General features: G+C 44.9%; 1 protein-coding gene across 4 annotated transcripts in view; it reads right to left on the reverse strand.

Moving 5' to 3' along the window:
* Positions 1-26,760, reverse strand: part of RMDN3 (regulator of microtubule dynamics 3) — a 266,534-nt gene that overhangs the window by 100,276 nt on the left and 139,498 nt on the right. For all 4 annotated transcript variants that reach the window (XM_077464901.1, XM_077464902.1, XM_077464903.1 and 1 more), the window contains one exon: positions 4,003-4,063. In XM_077464901.1, the coding sequence (XP_077321027.1) occupies positions 4,003-4,063 (61 nt within the window). The remainder of the gene's footprint in view (positions 1-4,002; positions 4,064-26,760) is intronic.

Genomic DNA, 26,760 nt, shown 5'->3' on the forward strand with positions numbered 1-26,760 from the left:
TTTGTCCGTCGGATCTTGTCCGAAACTGTTGCATACACACGGTCGGACAAAGTTGCCGAAAAATCCGATCTTTCAGAACGTGATGACGTAATTTCGTTACGATGGGACTACATTCAGGCTAGTAGCCAATAGCTTTGATGTAGGAATTTGATCTGAGCATGCGTGGCACTTGGTCCGATCAAAATTCTCTACACATGATCGGAATATGTCCGACCGGCCCAGTTGGTCGGGAAATATTTCCAACATGTTGGAAAATTAGGTCCGACGGATATTCCGACGAAATCAGTCCGATGCATACCACACACAGTCGGATTATCCGACGACACGGTCCGATAGGACACATTCCGACGGATTCTCCAACCGTGTGTACAAGGGCTTGGAGATCCAGGCAGATGTCCTTAGGCAGCGATCGTAAAAGGAATAACATATACAAAGGCGTTTGTTAATTGGGAATCCAGTGAGTGCAACTCCTAAGATAGTGGAATCACTTGGTGTGGCGATGGTTGAACCTTCAAGCAGCTGATGTTTTCCATATAAACTGTCACACAAATATTTAAGATTAACATCTTTTACCTGGATTCACATTACTACTAATTGAATAATTTCTTCTTGCATGTTACAAACTTTTTTAGCGCTGCTTAAAGTGGTTGTAAACCCTTTTATAGTACAAGCAAGCCTATAATTAGGCTTACTTGTAGCTACACCGCATATTTCCTAAACCTGCATGATTTAGGAGATAACCCTGTATTTGCATGTGCTGACGTCATCGGCACATGCGCACTTAAGCAAAGCGTACGCGACGTTGCTTCAGTTGTACTGTGCCGTTACCAGCGGGAGTGCTGTCATCGTGGCTCCGGCCAATCACATTACTGGAGCTGGGATGCCTGGAAGTAACCCCCACGGGGAGATGTGGGCTGCCGGAGCAGGGGCTTCGATTTCAGGTAATTCATAATGAGCTAGTATGCTATGCATACTAGCTCATTATGCCTTTGTGCTGCAGAGTTTATTTTTTTAATTTTTAAAAAGGGTTTACAACCACTTTAAGCCAGGAGGACTATCTATTAGATCTTTTTTTGCTCACTCTTTATAATGTTTTGTATTAATATAGCAGCGGCTTAGCTTAATTAAGATTCATTTTACAACTAAGCACTGGAAGTGACCCTGTTAACTTCTATTTTGTGTTAAGCTTCCATCCCTAATCTCTGAATCATGATTCACCTCTTAGCTAACCAAAGCTAACAATCTGCACAATGAGGACTTTTAAAACCACCAGCGGTGCAATAATGTTCGATTCATGGGCATTCCAGAACGCACGGAGGGCGGAGACACGACAGATTTCATACAGCAATTGCTCCTACAGTTGTTCAAAGCACAAAACCGCCGACTTGTCCTCTACAACCTGGTCATCCCCAGAGACGGTTCCTGGTCAAAATGCTCAACTATTGTGAATGAGAAACCATTCTCCACCTCCTCAGAGAATGTCAAGATATCCACTATAATGAAGCGAAAGTCTCTTTCTATCCTGACTTCTCTGCGGAAGTCCAGCACAGGCAGGCCACCTTTTCCGAAAGTAAAGAGGTTACAACTTACCTATGCTATGCTGTACCCGGCCAGGCTGTGGTTCACGGCCTTTGGTTGGGCTCATTTCTTTGAAACAGCCACTGATGCATTCTCCTGGTTGGACACCAAGTGCTCTCTACATGCACAACCCTCCAACTCGGATAGAAGCTTAATGTTATTCTCCTTTATCCTGTTAAGTGTTTCTACTGTTTCCATGAATTTGAGGCTTCCTCCACCCTCTAGCTGGTGTCACTCACTACCTGTGTTTACCTTGGAATGGCTCTGAAAGCTCCGTGGCAACTTTGAATTAGCAACTTTCCCGCCTTCTGGGATACGTAGCTCCCCTTTTTTGGGCAACCACTGCACCCCAGGTAACACTGTATGACATCTAAGAAGATCTTCAGAGACTGTTTTGCCAAAAAGTTTCCTTCACATGCAGATTAGCAGATTTACACACACTTGTGTTGACAGATCCCCTGAACTTCGTGTATGAGCCACATGATCGCACTGCTTAATCTCTTCATGTACTTTGTGAGTGTATTTTGTGTGTATACTTTGATGTTTGATACTTTTTTTCCATACTTCACTATCAGTTTCAATTTTGCACCCATTTTAAATTTGTTTATGTGATGGTGAGGCTCCAGAATCCAGAGCAGAGTTGCCGCTCTCAAGCATTGTCCCTGATCAGCAACTGGTCAGTCCTGCTCACTGCTTTCTTGATTGACTTGTTCTTACGAAGCGTTTTATGACCTCTATTTGAGAACATCGAATAATAACATTGACATGCATTTCTCTGCAGTTGTTTACTAGTTTCAGTTTACAATCCAAGACTTGCAGGTAGGTTAATTGGCTTCTGTCCAAAATTGGCCCTAGTATATGAATGGGGACCTTGGATAGTGGGCTCCTTGAGGGTAGGGACCGATGTGAGTGTGCAATGTACAGGGATAGGGCCAATTGTAGACACTCACTCACGTTGAACTGGATGGACTGGTGTCTTTATTCAACCTTACTATGTAACTTCATCTAGTTTGAGCTATGCAGGTTTTCCTTGCATTTTGGAGATGCCCATGTCATATGCATGATTTCTTATAGTTTTAGGCTAGGTTCACACCTATGCAAATTGGATGTGGGTTTCCCCTCATCCAATACACATGACAGGAGATTGTGACCGGCTCTCTATGGTGCCGTTTCACATATCTCTGTTGCTGCTGCTGAGCAACTTGCACAGAACACTGTGTGTCTTTGACTCTGTTTCAGGGCCGAATTCAGGCAAACATTTGGTCCCGATTTGTCCCTGAAATGGAGAACAGAGATGCATCACACCCCTGCTGCGAACCACATCCATCGGAGATGTGAACCCAGCCTTAATGAACAAACACATCGGGCAAATCGTTTCTTTCAAGGTATTGTGATTTTAGTGGTTACCTTTAAAATATATAAAAGAAAAAATATTTTCACTTCCTAAAATAAAGAAAATAAATGAAGCCAAAACCCACAGTGACAAAACAGTTGCAAAAAATAAATAAATAAAATAAATCACAATGTATCATATGTTTCCAAATATTTTCCAGAATGAAAAGTTCAAAAGTATTCAAATTTCAGCAAACATCTTTTTTAATACAAGAGATTTGCAATATCATTCTTAATTAAATTCCATATCCATGTGTATGTTCACCCTTCACCTAAACACTCTTGGTTAAACTCCTGTGGCAAAACTCCTCCAGCTGAACACTCCTAGTTAAACATTTCCTTCATTCAGGCACCAATAAAATTAAAAGTGCAAACCACAGTTTAAAATCTTTTGTATTCATTAAAAAGCCAAAAACATGTACCCACCTAATTTTTGTGTGCACCATGCAAACAGTGTACAAAAAACATAGGACTTTAGGTGCTAAGCTCAAAATAATTTAGTAATGGTACACTGACCCCTGTAAAGTATTGAAGAATATAGTAAAATACTAAACAGTAGTCTTCAGTGTGCTATTTTATATGCCTATGGGAAAATTATTATATGAGGTTCTTTAGTGATAACTACATTAGATGGATCATGACCATTGATCAGTTTGAAAAGTTCCACTTCAGAGAAAGTCTGGAAATTAACCAAAGCATAGAGAAGTACAGGAAAAATGTGTAAACCAATGGAAGCACAGTTCCTTGTTTGCATTAGGCAGCCATGCCAACAACTAGGTTGAAGTATAGCACTTGTGTAATCACAAAGACATATTTTCATCTACAGCACACACACTAACAAAGAATGTGACCTAACAAAGTAAAAACACACTTATCTGTACGTGTTGTCTGCTAACCAACTAGTAAATCTTAGAAAAAGAAAAATAAAGAAATCTGTGTGGGCAGAAGTTGGATAGTCTTGTATGCAGGGCTGTGTTATGTCTGAATAATGGACAGCACTATGAATCTCCTCTCCCACAAAAAGACACATACCATTTGTGGCACTCAGCACTCTGGCCTCCTTTCTGAAGTGCATGCTCAGCTTCTTCTTTCCCTGCAGACGGAGACCAATAACTCTCCATTAAAAACTGACATACTGTGTATGGAAACATATTTCATCGACAAATATGGTCATTTATTCTAACAAAAGAATTATCTTACAAAAATAAACTAAGCATTACACCATACTTTTCGATTACAGAAATTACTTTACACTTTGAAACCTAAAGCATAGCTTGATTGTTTTATTTCTGAGCAGGGAGAACAAGCATTGCTGATTGAAGACCTGTAGCTCTAAGACAAGGACATGCGGGGCTGCTACAGATAGACTGCTGCTTTGTTTTTGAACGTGGCCCCTTTGCCTCAGAAAAGAAAAAAAAAAGTTACAGCATCCTGTTCAAGAAGCATAATGGTGATGTAGGGGCTGACATGAGAAACCACAGCACCCAGCAGAGGACTTGCTATGTGACACACCTGGAAGTGTCCTGGTGTGTGTATGTATATGCAATGCATCCAGAAAGTATTCACAGCACTTACAGCCTTAATCAAAAATTGATTCAATTCATTTTTTCCTCAAAATTCTAAAAAACAATACCCCATAATGACAACGTGAAAAAAGTTTGTTTGGAATCTGTGCAAATTTATTAAAAAACCTAAATAAATCACATGTACATAAGTATTCACAGCCTTTGCTCAATACTTTGTTGAAGCCCCTTTGGCACCAATTACAGCCTTAAGTCTTTTTGAGTATGATGCTACAAAGTTTGGCACACCTATTTTTGGGCAGTTTCTCACATTCTTCTTTGCAGGACCTTTCAAGCTCAGGACCTCTCAAGATCAGGTTGGATGGGGAGCGTTGGGCACAGCCATTTTCAGATCACTACAAAGATGTTCAATTGGTTTCAAGTCTGGGCCACTCAAGGACATTCACAGAGTTGTCCCTTATCCACTCCTTTGTTATCTGAGCTGTGTGCTTAGGGTCGATGCCTTTTTGGAAATTAACCTTCGCCCCAGTCTGAGGTCCAGAGCGCTCTGGAGCAGGTTTTCATCAAGATTGTCTCTACATTGCTGCATTCATCTTTCCCTCGATCTTGACTAGTCTCCCAGTCCCTGCCACTGAAAAACATCCCTAAAGCATTATGCTGCTACCACCGTGCGTCACTGTAGGAATGATATTGGCCAGGTGATAAGCGGTGCCTGTTTTCCTCCAGACATGACGCTTGCCATTCAGGCGAGCTCAATCTTTGTTTCATCAGACCAGAGAATTTGGTTCCTCATGGTCTGAGAGTCCTTCAGCTGCCTTTTAGCAAGCTTCAGGTGGGCTGTCATGTGCCTTTTTTTACTGAGGAGTGGCTTTCGTCAGGCCACTCTACCATACAGGCCTGATTGGTGGAGGATGGTTGTTCTTCTGGAAGGTTCTCCTGTCTCCACAGAGAAACACTGGAGCTCTGTCAGAGTGACCATCAGGTTCTTGGTCACCTCTCTAAGGCCCTTCTCCCCTGATCAATCAGTTTGGCTGGGCAGCCCGCTCTAGGAAGAGCCCTGGTGGTTCCAAACTTCTTCCATTTACAAATGATGGAGGCCACTGTGCTCATTGGGACCTTCCCCAGATTTGTGCCTCGAAACAATCCTGTCTCAGAGGGTCTATAGATAATTCCTTGGACTTCATGGTTTGGTTTGTGCTCTGATATGCACGGTTAACTGTGGGACCTTATATCGACGAATGTGAGCCTTTACAAATCATGTTCAGTCAATTGAATTTACAGCAGGTGGACTTAATCCAAGTTATAGAAACATCTCAAGACTAATCAGCTATACAGAATGCACCTGAGCTCAATTTTGAGTGTCATGGCAAAGGCTGTGAAAACTTATGTAAATGTGATTTTTTTTTTTTGTTTTTGTTTTTTTAATAAATTTGCAAAGATTTCAAACAAACTTCTTTCTTGTTGTCATTATAGGGTATTGTTTGTAAAATTTTGAGGAAAATAATGAATTTAATCCATTTTGGAATAAGGTTGTAACAACATAACAAAATGTGGAAAAAGTGAAGCGCTGTGAATACTTTCCAGATGCACTGTATACGCATAAATACATACACATAATCACATACATACATACTTTCTGTAATTTGCTCTATTACGACACCTTAATTATGTTTCTGGTAAAGTTATTTACAAGTTAAAAGAGACTTATAGGTCTCTCTGCAGTGAGAATGAGCGCTCAAACACCAGTGATCGTTCAGTTCTCCCCTCTGTTCTGAGCAGAGAGCAAAGACTGTCAAGTTAACGGCTCTCTGCTCTGCCCCTCCAGCACTTACTGGAGCACTAGGTTGGGGAGGGGAGGGAGAAGTTAGCTCAGTCTCCCAGCGGTGCAGCCGAGAGACTGAGCAAGCTGCTGATCCAGGCATTAGGGTAGATCACGACTGTAAAGTTGGAATCTTTCCACAGCCCATGTTGGCTTGATGACATCAGCCAACAGTGGGCATTACCCTGCCATTGTCTTATAAAGGGGTCAAAGGAGTGCAGAACAAACTACACTCATGTGATTCATACAATAGCTTTGGCCATACTTCTACTTTAAAATTGTCACTAAAGGCAAAAACTTTTTATTTTAGTTTTATGAGGAGTGAAAAGAGCACTTGCTAATTTTTATTGTAGTCTGGGCACCCGTTAGGGATATTCACCATGTCTATTTGTCCTTTTTACTGGTATCACTGAAAATGAAAGCAAAAGAAAACCCCAAATTTCGGGCTGTCCCCAGAATAAGAAAAGCAGGGATATCTTCCAATAGAGACACTAGTTCTGGTGACCATGATGTTACAGCAGGATTTTCTCACTTTGGAGGGATTTCCCATCTTTTCCTATTTTGGCTATGGGACAGAAAGGGAAGGAAATCTCCCTAGTGATTCAGAGATGGCAAAAAACCCCGACAGGGGTTATAACCACCCTTACTCTATGAAAAATAATAAATATGTTTTGCCTTTAGTGACACTAAACTGAGATGTTGCCATAAAATGAACATGAACATACATATAGTGTAAAAATTATGTTGGTAAAATTAAGTTAACTGGGGTTGTTAGAGAGAACGATATAAAATATATACATTGTGAGGAGCAGCTAAATACAATGTGGTTGATTTACTAAAAGCTAAACAAGACTTTTCACTTTGCAAGGGATGTTTCCCCAGAGCTTAGTGAACAAGATGAAGCTCTGCTGACTTCTATCATCCAATCATATGCAAGTAAATATTCAGTTTCTTTTTTTTTTTTTACATTTTTCTTATACAGTATGTTGTTAGGCAGACTTTACCACATTTAAAAAGCTCTGGGCCAAATTCCCTTGCAAAGTACAACATCCCTTGCATTCCCTGACCAGCCTATTTGCTTTTTTTGTTTTTAAATCAACCTCAATATACTACAATGCCACAACTTAATAATACTGCCAAAGCTATGGAGAAAGCAATAGTCTACCCCCTATAAAAATTGTCAAACCTTATTCATAGGTAAACTCTCCACACCACTGACTCTGGATAGATCTCTGAAAGTTTATAAACATTGTTTGCAGACCCTCCCAACATGATCCCAAGCCATCTACCCCAACAATTTCACTTGGCATAATCTACCACCGGAGAATTTAGTTTTTTCAATACCACCAGTAGGCTAGGATGAGGATAAAATATGCTCACCAACTGTATTCCAGAAATACTTTTATAGTGTTTTTAAAGTTACATACATAGTAGGTGAGGTAGAAAAAAGTCCATCAAGTCCAACCTATGTGTGTGATTATGTCAGTATTACCTTGTATATACCTGTATGTTGCAGTCGTTCAGGTGCTTATCTAATATTTTCTTGAAATTATCGATGCCCCCTGCTGAGACCACTGCCTGTGGAAGAGAATGCCACATCCTTGCCACTCTTAAAGTAAAGAACCCTCTACATAGTTTAACCACTTCAGCCCCAGAAGATTTTACCCTCCTTCCTGACAGAGCACTTTTTTGCGATTCGGCACTGCGTTGCTTAACTGACAATTGCGCGGTCTTGCGACGTTGTACCCAAGCAAAATTGCTAGAAGCAAAAACTTCCAGCGAATTAAAAAAAAAAAAGAAAAAAAAAAAAAAACACAATATTTTTACCTTTTTGCTATAATATCCCCCAAAAAAATATATATATTTTTTCCCCCTCAGTTTAGACAGGTATGTATTCTTCTAGATATTTTTGGTAAAATAAAATAAATAAATCGCAATAAGCGTTGTATGGTTTGTGTAAAATGTATAGCGTCTACAAAATAGGGGATCGTTTTAAGGCATTTTTATTTTGATTTTTTTTTTTATTAGTAATGGCAGCAATCTGCAATTTTTTATCGGGACTGCGACATTATGGCGGACAGACCGGACACTTTTCCCACTATTTTGGGACCATTGTCATTTATACAGCGATCAGTGCTATAAAAATGCATTGATTACTATGTAAATGACACTGGCAGTGAAGGGGTTAACCACTTGGGGGGCAGTCAAGGGGTTAAGTGTGTCCTAGGGAGTGATTCTAACTGTGAGGGGGCTGGGCTTCAACAGGAGAGTGATCATTGCTCTCAATGACAGAGCAGTGATCTCTGTCACTAGGCGGAACAGGGAAATGCTTTTTTACCAAAGGCATTTCCCCATTCTTCGTGACATGATCACGGGCACCCAGTGGAAATTGAGACACCGCCTGCGACACCGCTGCTTAAAGGGGACGTACCTGTATGCCCTTTTGCCTACCAGTGCCATTCTGCCGACGTAAATCGGTGTGTCAGCAAGCGGTTAAAGTTAAACCTCTTTTCTTCTAATTTTAATGAGTGGCCAGGAGTCTTGTTAAACTCTCTTCCGCAAAAAAGTTTTATGCCTATTGTTGGGTCACCAGTATGTTATTTTTAAATTAAAATCATATCCCCTCTCAATCGTCTCTTCTCCAGAGAGAATAAGTTCAGTGCGCACAACCTTTTTTCATAACCAATATCCTCCAGACACTTTATTAGCTTTGTTGCCCTTCTTTGTACTCGCTCCATTTCCAGTACATCCTTCCTGAGGACTGGTGCCCAGAACTGGACTGCATACTCTAGGTGCGGCCAGTTCAGAGTCTTGTAGAGCGGGAGAATTATCATTTTATCTCTGGAATCCCCTTTTTAATGCATGCCAATAATCTGTTTGCTTTGTCAGCAGCAGCTTGGCATTGCATGCCATTTCTGAGCCTATCGTTTACTAGGACCATCCTAGATTGTTTTTGTTTTTTTAAGTTGTTTTTTCTTTTTTTACGAACATAAAAACACGTCATACATACATGTTCTGTGCAATGGTTTTGCACAGAGCAGCCCGATCTTCTTCAGTAGCAGGCACTCCTGGCTCTCCTTCATCCAGTGTCCCCATAGGAAGCCGATTCTTATGGGAGTTCTTGTGCGGGCTCGCTCCCGAGCCTCGCTGCCTGTATTTATAGACACAGACAGCAGGACACGGCCCCACCCCCAGCCAAATAGTCTGATTGACAAACAGCTGGAGCCTCTGTGCTCGTGCACATCATTGGATCACACTGGGGCTCAGGTAGGTATAAGGGGGGCGGGATACAAAAGTTTTTTACCTTCACACATCGAATGCATGAAGGTAAAAAAGTAAATTAAAAAAATCAGCCTTTGGAACAGGGGTCTCCAAACTTTTTAAAGAAGGAGCCACTTTACTGTCCTTCAGACATTAGGGGGGCGGGACTGTGCCCAGTAGGAGTAAAAAATGCCTGATCTTTGGTATTAGGGGGAAAAATAGTTGGTGTCAGTGGGAGGAATAATGCCCCATTTTTTTTGTCAGTGGAAGGAATTACGTCCCATCGTTTGTCAGTGGAAGGAATAGTACCCCATCAGTGGTGTCAGTGGAAGAAAAAACACCTCCAGAGCTGGATAAAGGCAAGCAAAATGCCACATCTGGCCCCAGGGCCGAAGCTTGGAGACCACTTCTTTAGAACCACTTTACATTCTTTCTCTCTACTGAAACATGAGCTCAAGATTTAAGGCGCCTGGCATTTTATAATCTCCATCTTGGCCTATGTTATGTATTCTTTCAATCTTTTACATTTTGGACACTGTTTTTCTCCAGCCCAATCATATGAAGCTGATCTCCAGAATCTAAGGTATCCCATTGCAGGCTAAACCCTGCAACCTGTCCCAAGTACAGGAATCATGGGAATGCATATTTTCCAGACCCAAGTGAACAAGACTGGAACGAATTGTCTGATTATTATTTAGTATGTGTGACAGATCTCTAATACCTCCGCTGGGCACCTCCACCAGACCTGTCTCTCCTGTCCTCCAAATGCACCCACAGCCTGCAGATTAACCATAACCAGCCCTTAACCCCTCAATCACGAGACAAGCCACACAGGTGTTGAGGGTTAAACATGCAGAGCATAAACGGTTTAAATACCAAAACATGCACCTTTAAACACAGGGAACCAATGGAAACTCAACACTTGTACATGGAAACAGAAACTATAGTTGACACACAAAGGGATTATGATGAGCAGGTAGCCCCACCTTACACATCCCCTGCTAGGAGATGTCTCCAGACCTTTGTCTACATGCCATGACCCAACACAATTAAACACAGCAACAAAGGGGGGGCAGGAGAAGAGATCTAGCATTACATTACATTATCTCAATGCCATTTTGTCCCCAAGTCTCTAAGTCTCTTCTGGGCCATAGTCTGTGGGCAGGAGGCCAGCCCACAGTCCCTTCCAAAGCACACAGTGACAGTGGGTTTTGTCACATTTCTCTCCTTTTAAAAACAGACTAACCAGGTTCCTGACCCTCAACTGCTCTGGACCTGCGTTAGTCACAAACTCCCACCCCAGGCAAACGGAAAAAGAAACAGTATGACCATGGTGCTGTGAATAAAAACAACTGCTGCAGAGTGGGAACAGCTGTCCACACTCCCCTGACCGGGCTGGGTTGTAGGTATTGGGGGGAGCTGAAGAATACTCTGCCCCGATGCCAGTGCTTCAGCTGGTAGGGAGCGTAGGCTGGTAGTGCTAAGCCATTGGGGAGGAAAAAGGTACTTGCTTTTCTCCTAGTGTAGTTACCAGCCACTGTGGAGGTATCTTGCAGGGACTATTTCCCGGACTCTCCGTCTCTGCCCCATAGCCAGTGCTTCTGCTGGGGAGACATATACAAAGGTAGAGTTCAGCTGCTGGAGAGGGGGAAGGGTTTTTTCCCCTCCCGATTCTGTGAGCAACCTCTGGGGCGACTTCTGGCAGGGGTCGTCTCCCAAACCCTCCAAAAACATACTGAGGGCTGGGCAAGGGCCAGCGGCACTCTGCCCTGTAGCCAGTGCTTCTGCTGAGGGGATAAACACTGGGATAGTGTCCAAGTGCTGGGGAGGGAGGATTGCTTTCTCTACTCCTGGTGGGGATATCTGCCGCTGGGGAAACAGCTCATTGAGGTCATCCCTCGCACTCCCTGGATCTAACTCTGAGGGTGGGCAGAGACCAGCCGCGCTCTGCTCCGTCGCCAGTGCTTCTGCTGGGAATATGAACACTGGGGTAGTGTCCGATTGCTGGGGAGGTAGAATGGCTTTCTCCACTACCGATGGGGATATCTGCTGTTGGGGTAACAGTTCACAGAGATCATCCCTCGGACTCCCTCAATCTAACTCTGAGGGTGGGCAGATGCCAGCGGCACTCTGCCTCGTAGCCAGCACTTCTGCTGGGGCACCAGATGCGATACTCTGGACTTGCTGCTGATCACCATCTACCAGCCTTCCAGCACTCGTCTCAACTCCCCCTTCCAAGACATTTATGCCATTAGCTTGTCTCTCTGCCTGGGGAACCTCCGATGTGTTCCGGAATTCTAGCACTGGCAGTGCCCTCTGTGTCATCGCCGCTTCTTCCATTGCAGTTAGGACGGGAAAACATAAGGGCACACCTGGCCCCATTTGCTCCGCATCTTCGCGACTGTCCGCTATTTCTCCCAGACTGTCCCAGGCAACGGGAGCCATGCCGGACTGCTGATCACCGTTAAACAGCTGCTTGTAAGCAATCTCAAGCTCCCATTCCTGCTCAACCAGGAACTGCAATTGCTCCAGTTTACACGCCTCTTTGGGGAGGTCCAGCACCTCATCTCGGAAGTCCAGGATGTGTTCCAGCCGCCACTCCTCATCACTCCCAAAGTCTGGGTCTCCATACATTTTTTGATGGAGCAGCCCCACGCCGCCGTAGCCAACGCCTTCTGTTGGGCTGCCATCTGCTGTACCTGGCCACAGTTCAGCCGCGAACCACTGGAGGGCTCTGTAGCTGGCGTCCAGCCTCATCTCCTCCCAGACCAATCTTCCGAGAACTCATCTCGCGGTCGTTCCCTCAGGAACACCTCTGGCGCATGGTACTGCATCCAGTACATCTCAGTGGAGGAGGGAAGGATCTTCCCCTGATGCTGTCGCTCGTGGCTTAGCGTCTCTTGCCAGAGTTGCCGGTGGACCACATCCCCCCAGCCGAGCATGGTGTGCTCTGTCGCTGGTCCCTAATGTTGCTTCCGCATGATGCCTTGCGGCCTCCTCCCGAACTCTGCACTCATGCTGGCTGGTCCCCGTATAGCTCCTCAATGGCTAACTGGATCTTGAATCCTGGTGGTGGTTTGGATGTCCTGGACTGCAGTAGACATCCCACCACTGCCACCACTGTGACGGATCTCGGATACCTCCGCTGGGCACCTCCACCAGACCTGTATCTCCTGTCCTCCAAATGCACCCGCAGCCTGCAGACTCACCATAACCAGCCTTTAACCCCTCAATCATGAGACAAGCCACGCAGGTGTTGAGGGTTACACATGCAGGGCATAAATGGTTTATTAAATACAAAAATACTGTTAGGGACACTCCCCATAGAGTGGGTAGGGGACAAGGAAGAACAAATGGGAACTCAACACTTGTACATAGAAACAGAAACTACAGTTGAAACACATAAAGGGATTATGATAAACAGGCAGCCCCTCCTTACACATTCCCTGCCGGGAGATGTCTCCAGACCTTTGTCTACATGCCATGACCCAACACAATTAAACACAGCAACAAGCTGGAAGCGCTAAAATTTTTACTTTATCGTGGCCCAAAAGCCCCATACCCGCTGACCCCCTCAATGCACACCACGCTACGTGCATGGGGGGGTAGGACTTAAAATTGAAAAATACCCTACCAATGCACTTTCTCCAGCTGCCCCCTTGTGGTTGAACCCCACCCTGAAGCAGTTTTGCAAACTACCTGAACCCCATGCTTGGACTAAGTTCAACATTAAAACAGTGGACCAAGTAATTTCCGACCAATCGCTGGCTCCACTCCCCAAGTTGATTTCTGATTTCAACATCCCGCAGAGCAATTTTTTTTTAGGTACCTACAACTCTCCCATGCCTTCAGGTGCCAGTTCTCCAGTTCTCCCCCCCAGGTTGTCCAATCCACACTAGAGGACCTCCTCAAGTCCAGATGTGAAAATAAGCCCACCTCGAAACTTTACTCCCATTTGATAATGACCTCCCTCCCTACCTTGGGAAAACTCAGAGACAAATGGGTGTGCGACATTCCCACTTTTGATAATGATGATTGGGATGACATGTGGGACTTCCCTTTCAGATCCATGGTCTCCCTGAGAGATCGGCTAATACAGTTCAAGATCGTCCACCGAGCATATTTCACCCCATACAGATTGCACAAAATAAACCCTGCCTCCCCTCCAGGGTGTTGGCGTTGTGGGACAATACCGGGGGGCTTCACTCATATTTTTTGGACCTGCCCAGCCATTGTCGACTATTGGAAGGAGATACTAAGGGTCATAACACAGGTCACCTCCATATCGCTCCAACCCTCTATAGAAATTTGCATACTGGGCCTGATGGATCATGTAATTCCCACTGTGGCGCGGCGCACTCTGGTTGTGCTACTTCTCTTCTACGCCCGCAAGGCCATAGCCCTCAGCTGGCGTAAGCCAACTCCTCCTCCTCTCTCCCTGTGGAAAAAATTGGTCAACGGCAGCCTGCCTCTTTACAAAGACTGCTATGTTAATAGGGGTTGCCCGCAAAAAAATGACAAGGTCTGGTCCAACTGGCTGGCAGACGCCTCCACAGCCTCAGACCCGCAGCCTACTTAACACGTTATCTTCTGTTAATAAATAGGAATCTGCACCAGTGAAAATGTCGTATATCTGAGTAGCATGTTTTAGTTCCATGCTGTCCTGCTGCACATGGTGACAGCTCTCTGTGGCCGTTGAGATGCCTTAAATTCTCCGACATATTTTATATAACGAACTGCCCTATATTACAACTCTGTACACGCCACGCCTGTAACTCTTGTCGTGACCAATGTATGTGTTATTTTTTTGGGTTTGCTTGTTGCTTGTTTACTGTCTAAATCACAATAAACAGATTTGCAAAAAAAAAAAAAAAAACACAGCAGGGGGGGGTTGGTGTTATGGGGCATGAAGAGATCTAGGATTACATTACATTATCTCAATGCCATTTTGTCCCCAAGTCTCTAAGTCTCTTCTGGGCTATAGTCCGTGGGCAGAAGGCCAGCCCACAGTCCCTTCCAAAACACACAGTGACTTCTGTCACAGTATGGTTCTATTTGTGAGAGATAAGCTCATCCAACTGCACTACTTCCAAAGGACATACTTTATGTCTGCCCACCTGTGCAAAATAGCCAAATGGCACACCCAATGTCATGAATGCCAAATGTCTGATGGATATATTTTACATATGGTTTGGGAACAGGGGTGGACTAACAACACTCTGCCTTGCCCCACCCTGGCCTCGCCCATGACCATACCCCTACATTTTGCACAAAGTAGAACTGCCTTTTTTTTAAATTGGACCTGGGGGAGGGGTCTCTCTTTACCAGTGTCCATTAGACAATGTTAGAAAGCATCCTACAACAGAGTCTAAGGGGACCTGGAGGGGGGTCTCTCTAACAAGGCCTTTTCAGTGTCTATTAAAGAGTCTGTTAGAAAGTGTCCCCCTCTAGGTCCCATTAGAGACATCAAAAGGAGTATAATGGAACCCCGGAGGGGGGCCTCTGTCTAACATAGTGTACAGTGAAAACCTTCATTCACTCTGGTCCTCTGTGCCATGACTTTCACCCCTGCCCCAACCTCTCAGAAAGTAAAAATAAAATTGGCACTGTGTAGCGCTCCTCTTACCTCACATATGGACTGATTTCCCCATAGGGGTTTTTTAGCAGCTAAATGTTTCAAAGTGTTTTGTTTTTGGTTTTTAATAAAATCTTTATTGCACAGAATCAAATTCAAAAAGTGAAAATAGAGTTAAAATATGAGGCGTTCTGGCTACAGCTCTATACAAAACATGTTTCATTATATCTGTTGGATTCCAAAAATTTGTTAATCAAAAAGTTATTACATTACAGATATGGTGTCCGCATTAACAACCCAAAAAAGGCAAGTTAGGGAGATGTGATTTCTCACTTATCTCCCTATATGATATATGCTCTGCCAGCGGTGCCTCTTGACCACGGGGGGGGGGAGCTTCATCTTGCCGGTGGCCTCCTTCGATCATCGCTGGACACCATAGTACGAGGTGTGCATACCCGGGACGTCATGGCATCGTGCTCGTGTAGCAGAGAAGATGGCAGTGGCCGCGGCTTCGGCTGACAAGGACATGGAGGGAGCCATGCTATGGCCGTCACCATCACGACCAAGCCAGGGAGGAGTGTGTTGGATGGCACCTGTGGCTGATCAAACCCCAATTAGGGTACACACAATATAAAGTGCACAGCCTCCTTAAGGATCTCAGTGTGATGCCAAGAGAGCTGTTGCACATGAAAGCTTGTGGTCAGAAATATAAGTAACCAGACTGTGAATGGCGAACCAGTATTTTTCCCTGTTAAACTTTTTAGTTAATAAGAACAAAAAAAATCTCTTTTTTTGTATCATCACTGTTTGCTATTCCTTACAACCAAATAGATATGGCATCCTTCCTTGTATACCATCACTAGAGGGATACACGTCTTTGTGCAAGACAGTAAAAAGCACAACAGCCTTTTCTACACAGTTTACCAGCTAAGGGCAATTTACCCCCTTTTTTACGAGTCATTTTGTTTTGTTTGCTGATTTTTGGTTGTTGCTTTTTTTTGTTTTCACAGACTATTCAATAATTTTTTTGTGAGTTTAGCACAGCTCATTTTCACTTCACACACCTGGCGCACATTCGCTCTCCCCTCACACATACTCACCACATGACACCCCCCTTTCCTACTTTCACTCAGACACTCATTTTATTTACACCTACTTCATCTTATTTGTTCTAATTTTCACCCAGCACACACCTCTATTCACTCACACATTTGACAAACACTCAGCTCATTCCATTGTTCCTACCACACACACCATTCACTGACACCTTTTCAAATATCACTCTGTCTACCCCACTCGCGGCATTTTCATTCAATTTGCCACACACTCACCAACATGTCCCTCCAACTTCATTTTCACATACACCACCTAACTGCAACACTCATCCCACTTATCCTCACACATGTTCATAGAATAGCCAGGTTACCTTTCCTTCCCGTTCCTTTTTTTGTCTACACTCCCCTAACCAACAATATTTATAGAATAATTAAAAAATTCAAGGATGTTTGATTACAAATTACCATCCACGCTATTTTAATTTCAATAATTTTTTATTACAGGTTTACAAAACAAAGGATAAAGGTCTCGACTTTTCATTGTGCAAAATACAACTTGTTCAGAGAGTTATGCATTCACTGTTCTGATTTACTTACTTACATACATGGACCATTATTTCTTACTACTATTGATTACAGTTTGATTAATTATTCGTGGTGCATACTCTCTTTTGGTCTTGATATCTTATACTTTATGTGAGATCATTGCCTCTATGGTCCATAGCTTGTCGCTCATCCAAATCTCCAACGTATTCTCCACCCGCTGGGATGGCCCAGCCGCCCATCTACCTATCGGGGGGGCCTGGGCCATCCCATTGTGTAGGCTCCACCTACCACAGCCCGTGTGGGCCATGATCTGTCAAGGGTCCTGATAACAATGTAACAAATTTGAGACCAAACAATTGAGAATTATTAAGAGGGGGGTAAAACAAAAGAGAAAAGAAAAAACTGCCAGGTGGAAGGCAGAAAAGGGAAAGTCAAGGGGGGGGGGGGGGGCGTGGCCCCGTGCTCCGAGACCCATTTCTCAAAAGTAAAGCTAGTCCTGGGGACATGCGTCAGATATTCAACCCATGGGTCCCATGTTTTATGGAACAACTGCATCTTATCTTGTGCTAATGCTGTCAACCTTTCATTTAACATAAGCCATGACATTTTGCGTTTAAGCTGATCGAATGGCAGGACAGGTAACCTCCAGTTCCTTGCTATAGTTATTTTACCTGAATTAAATATAAATGTGAGAAGTTGTCTTTGGGACTTAGAGGCCTCCGCTAGTCTGCCACCCAGAAGTGCATATTTTGCCGATTTCGTCAGATTCATCCTAGTAAGGGTGTAAATAAAATTATACACCCTGATCCAAAATCTCTTGACCTTGCGGCATGTCCACTATATATGGTAGGTGGATCCTACTTGACCGCTTCCCCTGAAGCATTTAGAGGTGGCTCCAGGCACAAATGTTGCCAATCAGTAAGACCTTATAGTTAGCCTCTATAATGGAGGTATTAATGAGTGATCAATATGCTGTCTCATAAATTGCATGCCATTCTAGGTCAAGGGTTTCCTGAAGATCTTGTTCCCATTGGAGCATGCATTTCAGTTTCATCGAGACATACATCATTATTGTGTATATAGCAGATATGTGACCTCTGATATGGTCATATTGCCTACATAGATGCTCCATGGGGGTTAATGTCACTAGATCTCCTTTACAAGCTACTGTTTGTATATAATGGTGTATTTGGGCATTTCTAAACCGTTCTGCAGGTGGCATTTCATATTTATCTATTAGTGATCTTTCAGTTAGCATACCCTTGTGATCGCAAAGATCAGCTATTCTTAGAAGGCCCTTTTTGAACTCTCTATTTTTTAATAACGGTGCCAATGGATTGTGGGGCGATTTGAATTTCTGAGTCCTTGTAAGTCTGTCCCATATTTCTAACGAGAGGGAGAGAGTAGGACATAATATAATTGGGAGCCACATGATGTGTGAGATCTGGTCCAAACAACAGGAATAAGATTCCATACTCATCCATATTGCTTGTGGTTGTTGAGAATGAAACCTGGAGAGTTGGGCCAGCTGAGCTGCCTAAAAGTATTTCTGTAGGTCAGGTAGGCCCAGTCCCCCTTTACGTTTTGGAGTGTACATCGTACCTTTGTTCACTCTAGGCCACTTATCTCCCCAGATAGACTGGAGAATTTTGTTTGAAGAGGTGTTTGAAGATCCTTTCGGACCAATGCCACAGGTATGGTGTGAAACAAATAATAGGATTTTTATATTCAGCTTACCTATAAAATCCTTTTCTTGAGAGTGCATCACGGGACACAGGAGCTTCATTACATAGTGGGTTATATAGGCACCTCTGGTGATTGGACACTGGTTAACCCCCAATTAAGGAGAATTCCTCCACTATATAACCCCTCCCATATGGGAGGCACCTCAGTTTTGTAGTAAAGCAATAGGAAACCATGTAAAACCCAAAAGGGGCAGGAGCCCTGTATCCCGTGATGTACTCTCAAGAAAAGGATTTTACAGGTAAGCTGTATATAAAAATCCTATTTTCTTGATCATACATCACGGGACACAGGAGCTTCATTACATAGTGGGATGTCCCAAAGCAATGCTCAGATTGAGGGGAGGGAGACACAGATCATAATTATAGACCGCCATGGACCGGAGGACCTAAACTGCAGCCTGCAGTACACTGCGCCCAAAGGCGATATCCTCTTGCCCTCTGACATCCACCTGATAGAATATGGTGAATGTGTGGACTGATGACCAAGTTGCAGCCTTACAGATCTCAGTCAGGGAGGCCTGGTGATGCACTGCCCAAGAAGCACTTACAGCCCTAGTTGAGTGCGCTTTCACTTGAAAAGGAGGGATCTTCCCTTTAACACTATAGGCCTGAGAAATAATCTGTCTAATCCACCTTGAGAGAGTGGATTTTGATGCCGCCTGGCCCTTCCTAGGGCCTTCCGGCAAAATAAATAAGCAATCAGTTTTCCTTATCTGAGCAGTTGCCTGAAGATAGATACTGATTGCCCTTACCACATCCAAAGTGTGCAAAGATTCTTCTTCTGCGGACTGTGGGTCCGGAAAAAAGGATGGTAGGATTACATCTTGATTCAAATGGAATCCTGAAACCACCTTAGGCAGAAAGGACCTGTTGGGACGCATTACCACCAGGTCCTTATGAATAATTAGATACGGCTCTTTGCTGGAGAGAGCTGGTAGTTCTGACACCCTTCTAGCCGTGGATATGGCTACCAAGAAAACCAATTTTTTAGTCAAAAGAACGAACGAAGCCTGATGCAAAGGTTCAAAAGGTTGCCCCTGCAAAGCCGAGAGAACCAAATTCAGATCCCATGGGCATACCGGAGGTTTGACTGGCGGCTTTATCCGCATAGCCCCCTGGATGAAAGCCCGCACCAGGGAATGCGATGCAAGTGGCTTCTGAAAAAACACTGACAAGGCCGAAATCTGCACCTTGATAGTGCTTACGGCCAAATTCATTTCTAGGCTTGACTGGAGGAAGGCCAAGATCCTGCTAATGACATACTTTCTAGGATGCCATTCCCTGAGTTCACACCAGGAAACATATGCCCTCCAGATTTTGTAGTAAATAAGCCTGGAGGCCGGCTTTCTGGCATTGACCAGAGTAGAAAGAACTGGCCCCGAAAGCCCACGGTCTCTCAGAATGTGGGTCTCAGCAGCCAAACCGTCAAATTCAGACTGTGTAAAGCAGGATGGTAAATTGGACCCTGTGAGAGCAGATCTGGCCGGAGAGGGAGGATCCACGGCCTGCCTACTGCCAACTTCATGATCTCTGCGTACCACGGTCGCCTGGGCCAAGCCGGGGCTACCAAAAGAATCGACTTTGTCTCCCTCTTGACTCTTCCCAGGAACCGCGACAGAAGTGGGCACAGGGGGAAGGCATAAATCAAATTGTACTGATCCCAGGGAACAGTCAGAGCATCCGACCCCTGAGCGAGTATCTCTTGTCCTTGACACGAATTTGTCCAGTTTTCTGTTGAACCTGGACGCAAACAGATCTACGTCTGCAGTACCCCACCTGCGACATATGTTCCAAAACACGTCGGGGTGCAGAGCCCATTCTCCTGGGCACAACTGCTGGCGGCTCAGAAAATCCGCCTGCCAATTTTCCACTCCTGGAATGAAGACTGCAGAAAGGCATGGAACATGCCTTTCTGCCCAGACAAGTATGCGATTCACCTCTTTTTGCGCAACCAGACTCCTGGTACCGCCCTGGTGATTGATATAGGCCACTGCTGTGGCATTGTCGTACTGAACCTGAACAGGGAGACCCCGTAGTCTGAAAGACCAGTTTATGAGAGCCATATAAACTGCCCGGATCTCCAAGACATTTATGGGCAATAGCTTTTCGATCGCAGACCATTTCCCCTGGGAGCACGTCTCCTCCAACACTGCTCCCCAGCCTGTCAGGCTGGCATCTGTCGTAATAATCTTCCATGGAAGAGGAAGAAAAGTTTTGCCTTTCAGCAAATTCTCGGTTTGTAACCACCAGACGAGACTCTTGCGTGTCCCTGGGGATAGACGCATAGGAAGATCCAAGGACTTGGGCTTCCTGTTCCAAGCCGCAAGGATGCATCTTTGCAGAGTCCTTGAGTGGAACTGGGCGAATGGAACAGCCTCGAAGGAGGCGACCATTTTCCATAACAGTCTCATGCACAACCGAATGGGGGAAGATCTTCTGCCCAGAATTAGGCGCACCAGATCCCCAATGGCCAAGGCTTTTGGCCTTGGAAGAAACACCTTGCCCTGAGCGGTGTCGATAACCATACCCAGGTATTCCAACCTGGTAGCAGGCTGTATGGATGACTTTTCTAAGTTTATAATCCAACCTAGGCGTTCCAGGTGTTCTAGCGTTCTGGTAACACTGTGGTTCAGGAGCGCTACTGTTTTCTCCATGAGAAGCAAATCGTCTAGATAAGCCATGACGGCTATACCCTGAGCTCTTAGGTTTGCCAAGAGAGGGTCCAGAATCTTTGTGAAGACTCGAGGGGCCGTAGCGAGCCCGAACGGCAAGGCCACAAATCGCTCTACCGCGAACCTTAGATACTTTTGGTGTGCGGGAAAAATTGGCACATGGAGATATGCATCCTTGATGTCTATTGATGCCATAAACTTTCCCCCTTGCAGGGAGGAGACCACAGTGCGAATTGACTGCATTCGGAAGGACCGGATGCGTAAAAACCGGTTCAAATCCTTCAGATCCAGGACACTTCCATTTGGCTTTGGAACGGTGAAGAGATTCGAGTAAAACCCTGAACCCTGTTCTTTTGGGTCCACTTCTTCTATCACCCCCTGGGATAGTAAGTGATCTAAGGCCAGAAATAGCGGTCTTTGCTTTAATGGGTCCCTGGGGATCCTTGACCTTAGAAAGCGAGAAGGTGGAATCTCCTGAAACTCTAGCTTGTAGCCCAGAGATACCGAAGATACTTGTCCCGGATCTCTTCCCGCCAGGCTTCCGCAAACTGCAGGAGCCTTCCCCCCACTCGGCCGAGCGGGGGCGCCCCTTCACAAGGAAGCTTTTGGGCTCTGCTTGGCAGGCTTTCGCCCCCCAGGATTTCTTCTGCCCCTGGGCCCGGCCTTGAGCCTTTCCTGTAGAGGAGGGTTGAGAAGGCTGTCGCCACTGCTTAGAGCTTGATGCTCCGGGAGAGAGAGAACGCCTAAATGATGGACGTTTGCTCCTTTTGAGTGGAAGGAGAGTAGATTTACCCCCTGAAATTTTTTGGACGAATTTGTCTAATTCTTCTCCAAACGTTCCCCTTTAAACGGGAACCCAATCAAATGCTTCTTGCATGATAGCTCAGCTGCCCAATTCTTTAGCCATAGGGCCCTTCGCATGTGTACCAACAGGAGAGACAAACGAGATGCTTGCTGGACAGAATCCAAAATCGCATCAATCATGAAACACAGAATTTGAGGTATTTCTGCATAATTCTCCACTTCCTCATTGGGAAGGAGGCCAAGCATCTGCTTAACCTGTCCCTTGAGGAACTGACACAACCCCACGGCTGCGACTGTAGGTTGCACTACAGCGCCAGTCATGGAAAAGGAGGCTTTTAATAATGTTTCCAGCTTCTTATCAGTTTGAGCATTATCCAAAGGACAGGTCAGGTTTCTATTCACGCAAGAAACAGCCGCATTGACAGATGGGACCCCCCATTTCTTGGTGAAACTTTCCTCCAGAGGATAAAGCATAGAAAACCTTTTAGGAGGAGCAAACAGTTTATCGGGATGTCCCCAATCCTCATACAACAATTTATCCATTAAGGGATGAATTGGAAAGGAAAAGGCAGTCTGTGGGATTTTCCTGACTCCCAGGGAAGAAACAGAGGACGTAGCAACCTCAGCAGCAGGCATTCTGAATGTGGTACGCACCAATTCAGTATAATACTGCACCTGTTTTCTGAGCGCCTGGGAGGAGGGGACTCTCTCCTCTTCCTCTGATTTATCCGATTGCTCAAGATCCCTGTCCCAAGATAGGGATCTCTCCTCATTGTCAGGAGTGTCATCTGAAAGAGGAATCTCAGCAGAGGGAGGGGATCTAACCCTTTTCCTGCTATCTTTCAGGGAAGCTGAAATAAAATTCCTGATTCTCCCTTCAAAACCCTAAGGGAGTCCTCAATGATGTATACCGGGCTGAAATATTAGGAGAGGCTGCAAAACCTGACAGGGGCACTGACTCATCCTGTGAGGCTGGCTCCAGTCTTGCGGGGGGGGGGGGGGGATGGTAACCTACAGGCATTTTTAGAACCCCTAGACCTAGGCGGTGACTTACCAGTGCCCTTGTTACCTCCCCCTGAGACCCTTTTACAAGGAGACATAGTCCTAAGCTACAGAGCAGAGGTACTAGTGTACAAAGTGCAATCACTGTTGTGCTTAAATTCTCATAATAAATATATATGCTTAAACTGCACAACCCAATGCTGAGTAGGTGTCTTAGGTTTGCCTGGATCCAATCCCTTGGGATGCTCACTGCCCACAGCTCCTGTGTCTCCACTTACAGCCTCCTGATGCTCTGGGCTTTTTAAAACTGCCGCCTGCGCAGTACAGCGCCGTGCACACCGACGTGCACGGCTCGCAACCACACTCCCCCCTCCTCCATTAGCATGGGAGCGCACTTGGCGCGCGTGCACGAGGACCGCCGGTATCCAGGGGGGAAGGGAATCGCCATCGGAGCTGCGTGGGACCCCCAGACTACGTGGGACCCTTGTATTACCTTCATTGTGGCAGAGATTGCAGTGGAGACGTGAGTCATCTGGGAGAACCAGGCTTCACTGAGCGTGTGTATCTGAAAGGCATGTAAGTATGCATCAGGCTGCTCTTACTCCCTCTAGTGGTGGAAACCAGGTAAGACATACAACTACTCAATGAAGAAATCCATAATATAATTTATATAGGATTAACTTCCCTTACCTGTCCTTGCCGCAGGAATTGCTGAAAACAAACAGATTCCAGCCTTCACCCATCACGGCGGGCAGAGTTGTGCCAACCTTCAGGTTTTTTTGGGGTTCCTTCTCAGAAGAACCTCCTACCTGTACCTTGTAAAAGACTCTGCCAGAAACTTTCCTGCCACTATGTAAATAGTACACCAAGTCTGGTTTTCCCAGAGCCCAGTCTTCCAATAGGAGAGGACTTACAGGCAAAACCTTGTTTCTTCGGATGACGAGGCCCGGGTACCATATCATCTTTGGAGTCAAAATATCGGCCCGAGATATGGATCTGGTTTGTTGTAGCCCTTAGGCCCCCGCAGGGACCTGCACAGAGCTTTCTTCATAGCACATGTTTTACGTGACCAACCGCCATTGACACTGGCGAAAAAACTGAGGTGCCTCCCATATGGGAGGGGTTATATAGGGCAGGAATTCTCCTTAATTGGGGGTTAACCAGTGTCCAATCACCAGAGGTGCCTATATAACCCACTATGTAATGAAGCTCCTGTGTCCCGTGATGTATGATCAAGAAATAGTATTCTCTGTAACACATTCATTTTTATTGAGTGTAGTCTGCCGAACAATGATGGGAGGTGAATTTGCCATCTAGCTAGGTCGCCAGTTAATCGCTTGAACAAAGCAGGATAGTTTATTTTGTATAGTGTTTGGATTGTTGAGGTCAGGTGTATACCAAGATATGGAAGAGATTCTGGCTCCCATATAAATTGGTAGGATTGCGCTAGAGTTTTCTGGTATTCAGTAATGAAAAGTTCAATGCTCTAGATTTGCTATGATTTTTTTTTTATAGCCGAGATCTCAGAGAATGGTTGTAATATCGCGTGTAAATTGGGGAGGGAAGTAATCTGCGATGATCGTGTTAGCAACAGGTCATCTGCAAAGAGTAGGCATTTATGCTCATAGTCTCCACAGATGATCCCCCCCGATATCCTGGCTCTCCTGAATCCTGATGGCCAGGGGCTCTATCGCTACCATCTATGCTATTTTAAAGATTATAAAATCTGGAGAACATTTAATCAGTAGATTATATATAACTTTAAAGAACCAATGTAGATAGACAGTCACTGCTCCAGCATTTCTTTCAATGGTGCTGCTGAATTGACCACATTAGCTATATATTCCACACAATTTATATCATAACTTTCCTTTGAAAAAATAAGAGGGTTATAACAACACCAAAAGTGCGAGGCACTCCCTCATCCCCTAAGGTTTCAATGCGTGGCTCCTTGCAAGCCTCTCGGAACTGAACTCCATCTTGAGAAGGGGGTAACGGCGCATGGAGAATATGGGATCGCTGGGATCTTTTTAAGAGCAAAGTCTGGCTATAGGACAGTTTCATCTTCTGAGCGGTAATTACAATTCTATTATGGCATAATATATTCACGTTTGTAAAATATGATGCATCAAAAATATGGGTATGAATTTTTTGATATGTTTCTATAGAGAACAGAGCCCCTAAAGACAACTATGACTGTTTAGGTCGAAACGCGTTGTTCATTCAGACACCATTTCTGTAATGCAACATTTTGGGGTGTTCATGCGGACACCATCTCTGTAATGTAATAACTTTCTGATTAATGAATTTGTGGAATCCAACAGATGTAATGAAATATGGTTTTGTAGAGAGCTGTGGCCAGAGCTCATATTTTAACTCTTTTTTCACTTTTTGAATTTTATTCTGTCCAACAAAGATTTTATATAAAAAAACAGCAAAAAACAAACAAACACACTTTGAAACATTCAGCTGCTACAAAAAACCCTTGGGGGAAACCAGTCAATTTTTGTATATTTTTGGGGTGTGCAGCCTTTCCGACTCTTTAACATGCATTTTTCCATTCTTACCTTGAATATGGGTACTGTAGCTGTGGCCGGTTCCCGTGTGCTCTGTGGTTGGCTGCAGTGGCTGGCTGGCTCCCTGGTGTGGGTGGGTCACCATGCGTGGCTAGCACCCTTGCCCTGGTGTAAGTGGGTCACCATGGGAGGCTGGTTGGCACCCTGGCCCTGCTGTGGGTGGCTGGCACCATAACCCTGTTGTGTTTAGATTACTGTGGGTGGCTGGCTAGCACCCTGGCCCTGCTGTGGGTGGATCACTAGCATGGGTGGCTAGCTGGCCCCACCAATGCCCATCAATGCAGCCTGATCAGTGCCCATCAATGCAGCCTCACCAGTGCCCATCGATGCAGCCTCACCAGTGCCCATCGATGCAGCCTCACCAGTGCATGGGGATTAGAGAGAGGAGAGCCACCAGATCACACAGAGCAGGGATATCTCGCTGTGATACAGCACTAATTTCAATTAATTACTTGACGGCCGCCGTCATGCAAAGTCCTGTCTCCTGGACCGGCTACTTTGATAGAGGTCACACGTCCTGACATTGGTCCTGTGTGACGTCTATCAAAGGAGCAGGTCCAGGAGGCAGCACTTCATATGACAGCGGCCGCCAGGTGTGAAAGTGATCCCCACTCTGTGTGATCCAGTAGAGCTCGCCCCTTTTGCATCTGTGCCAGTGCTGGGGCCCATCCAGGCCCAAAAAAGAAGGTCGCTGCAGGCCTGAGGCTGCAAGTCTTTGTCACTGGACCTGCCCTGAGAGTTCCAGCAGGTGGCGCCAGCGGGCCATCTTCCGCGTCCGGCCTTGGGACCACAGTCGAAGTGCCCAACTGGTCAGTCTGCCCCTGTATGGCGATGTTCCTAACTCTACCCATTCTGGTCAGGTATCGCCAAATTTCCAACAACTTTTTCATCCTCAATATCTGCAGTGGTGTCTTTTTGGTAAATTTTGTTATATGGACTTGGGTGTTGCCAAGACAGCTTTCATAAATCTGTTCCTTTTTCTAATGCCTTCTACTTATTTTAAGCCCGTAAAAGTACTGTCTTAAATTGGACATCTACTAAAGCCCTAGTGATTAATCAAAATATATGAGTGCAGCGCTGAATCATGAAATATAAACAAATATCAAAAATCATTGAATCAAAAACATATAAAGTGCATAATGAAATCCATTCAATAAAGTGCAAAAAAAAGTCCATATTAAAACAGTGAAAATTCCACAAATGGATGTTGAT

Source organism: Lithobates pipiens, unplaced genomic scaffold (genome assembly GCF_037356315.1).
Source record: "Lithobates pipiens isolate NorthernLeopardFrog02 unplaced genomic scaffold, aLitPip1_a1.2 Scaffold_30, whole genome shotgun sequence".
In the NCBI taxonomy this organism is placed as follows: domain Eukaryota; kingdom Metazoa; phylum Chordata; class Amphibia; order Anura; family Ranidae; genus Lithobates; species Lithobates pipiens.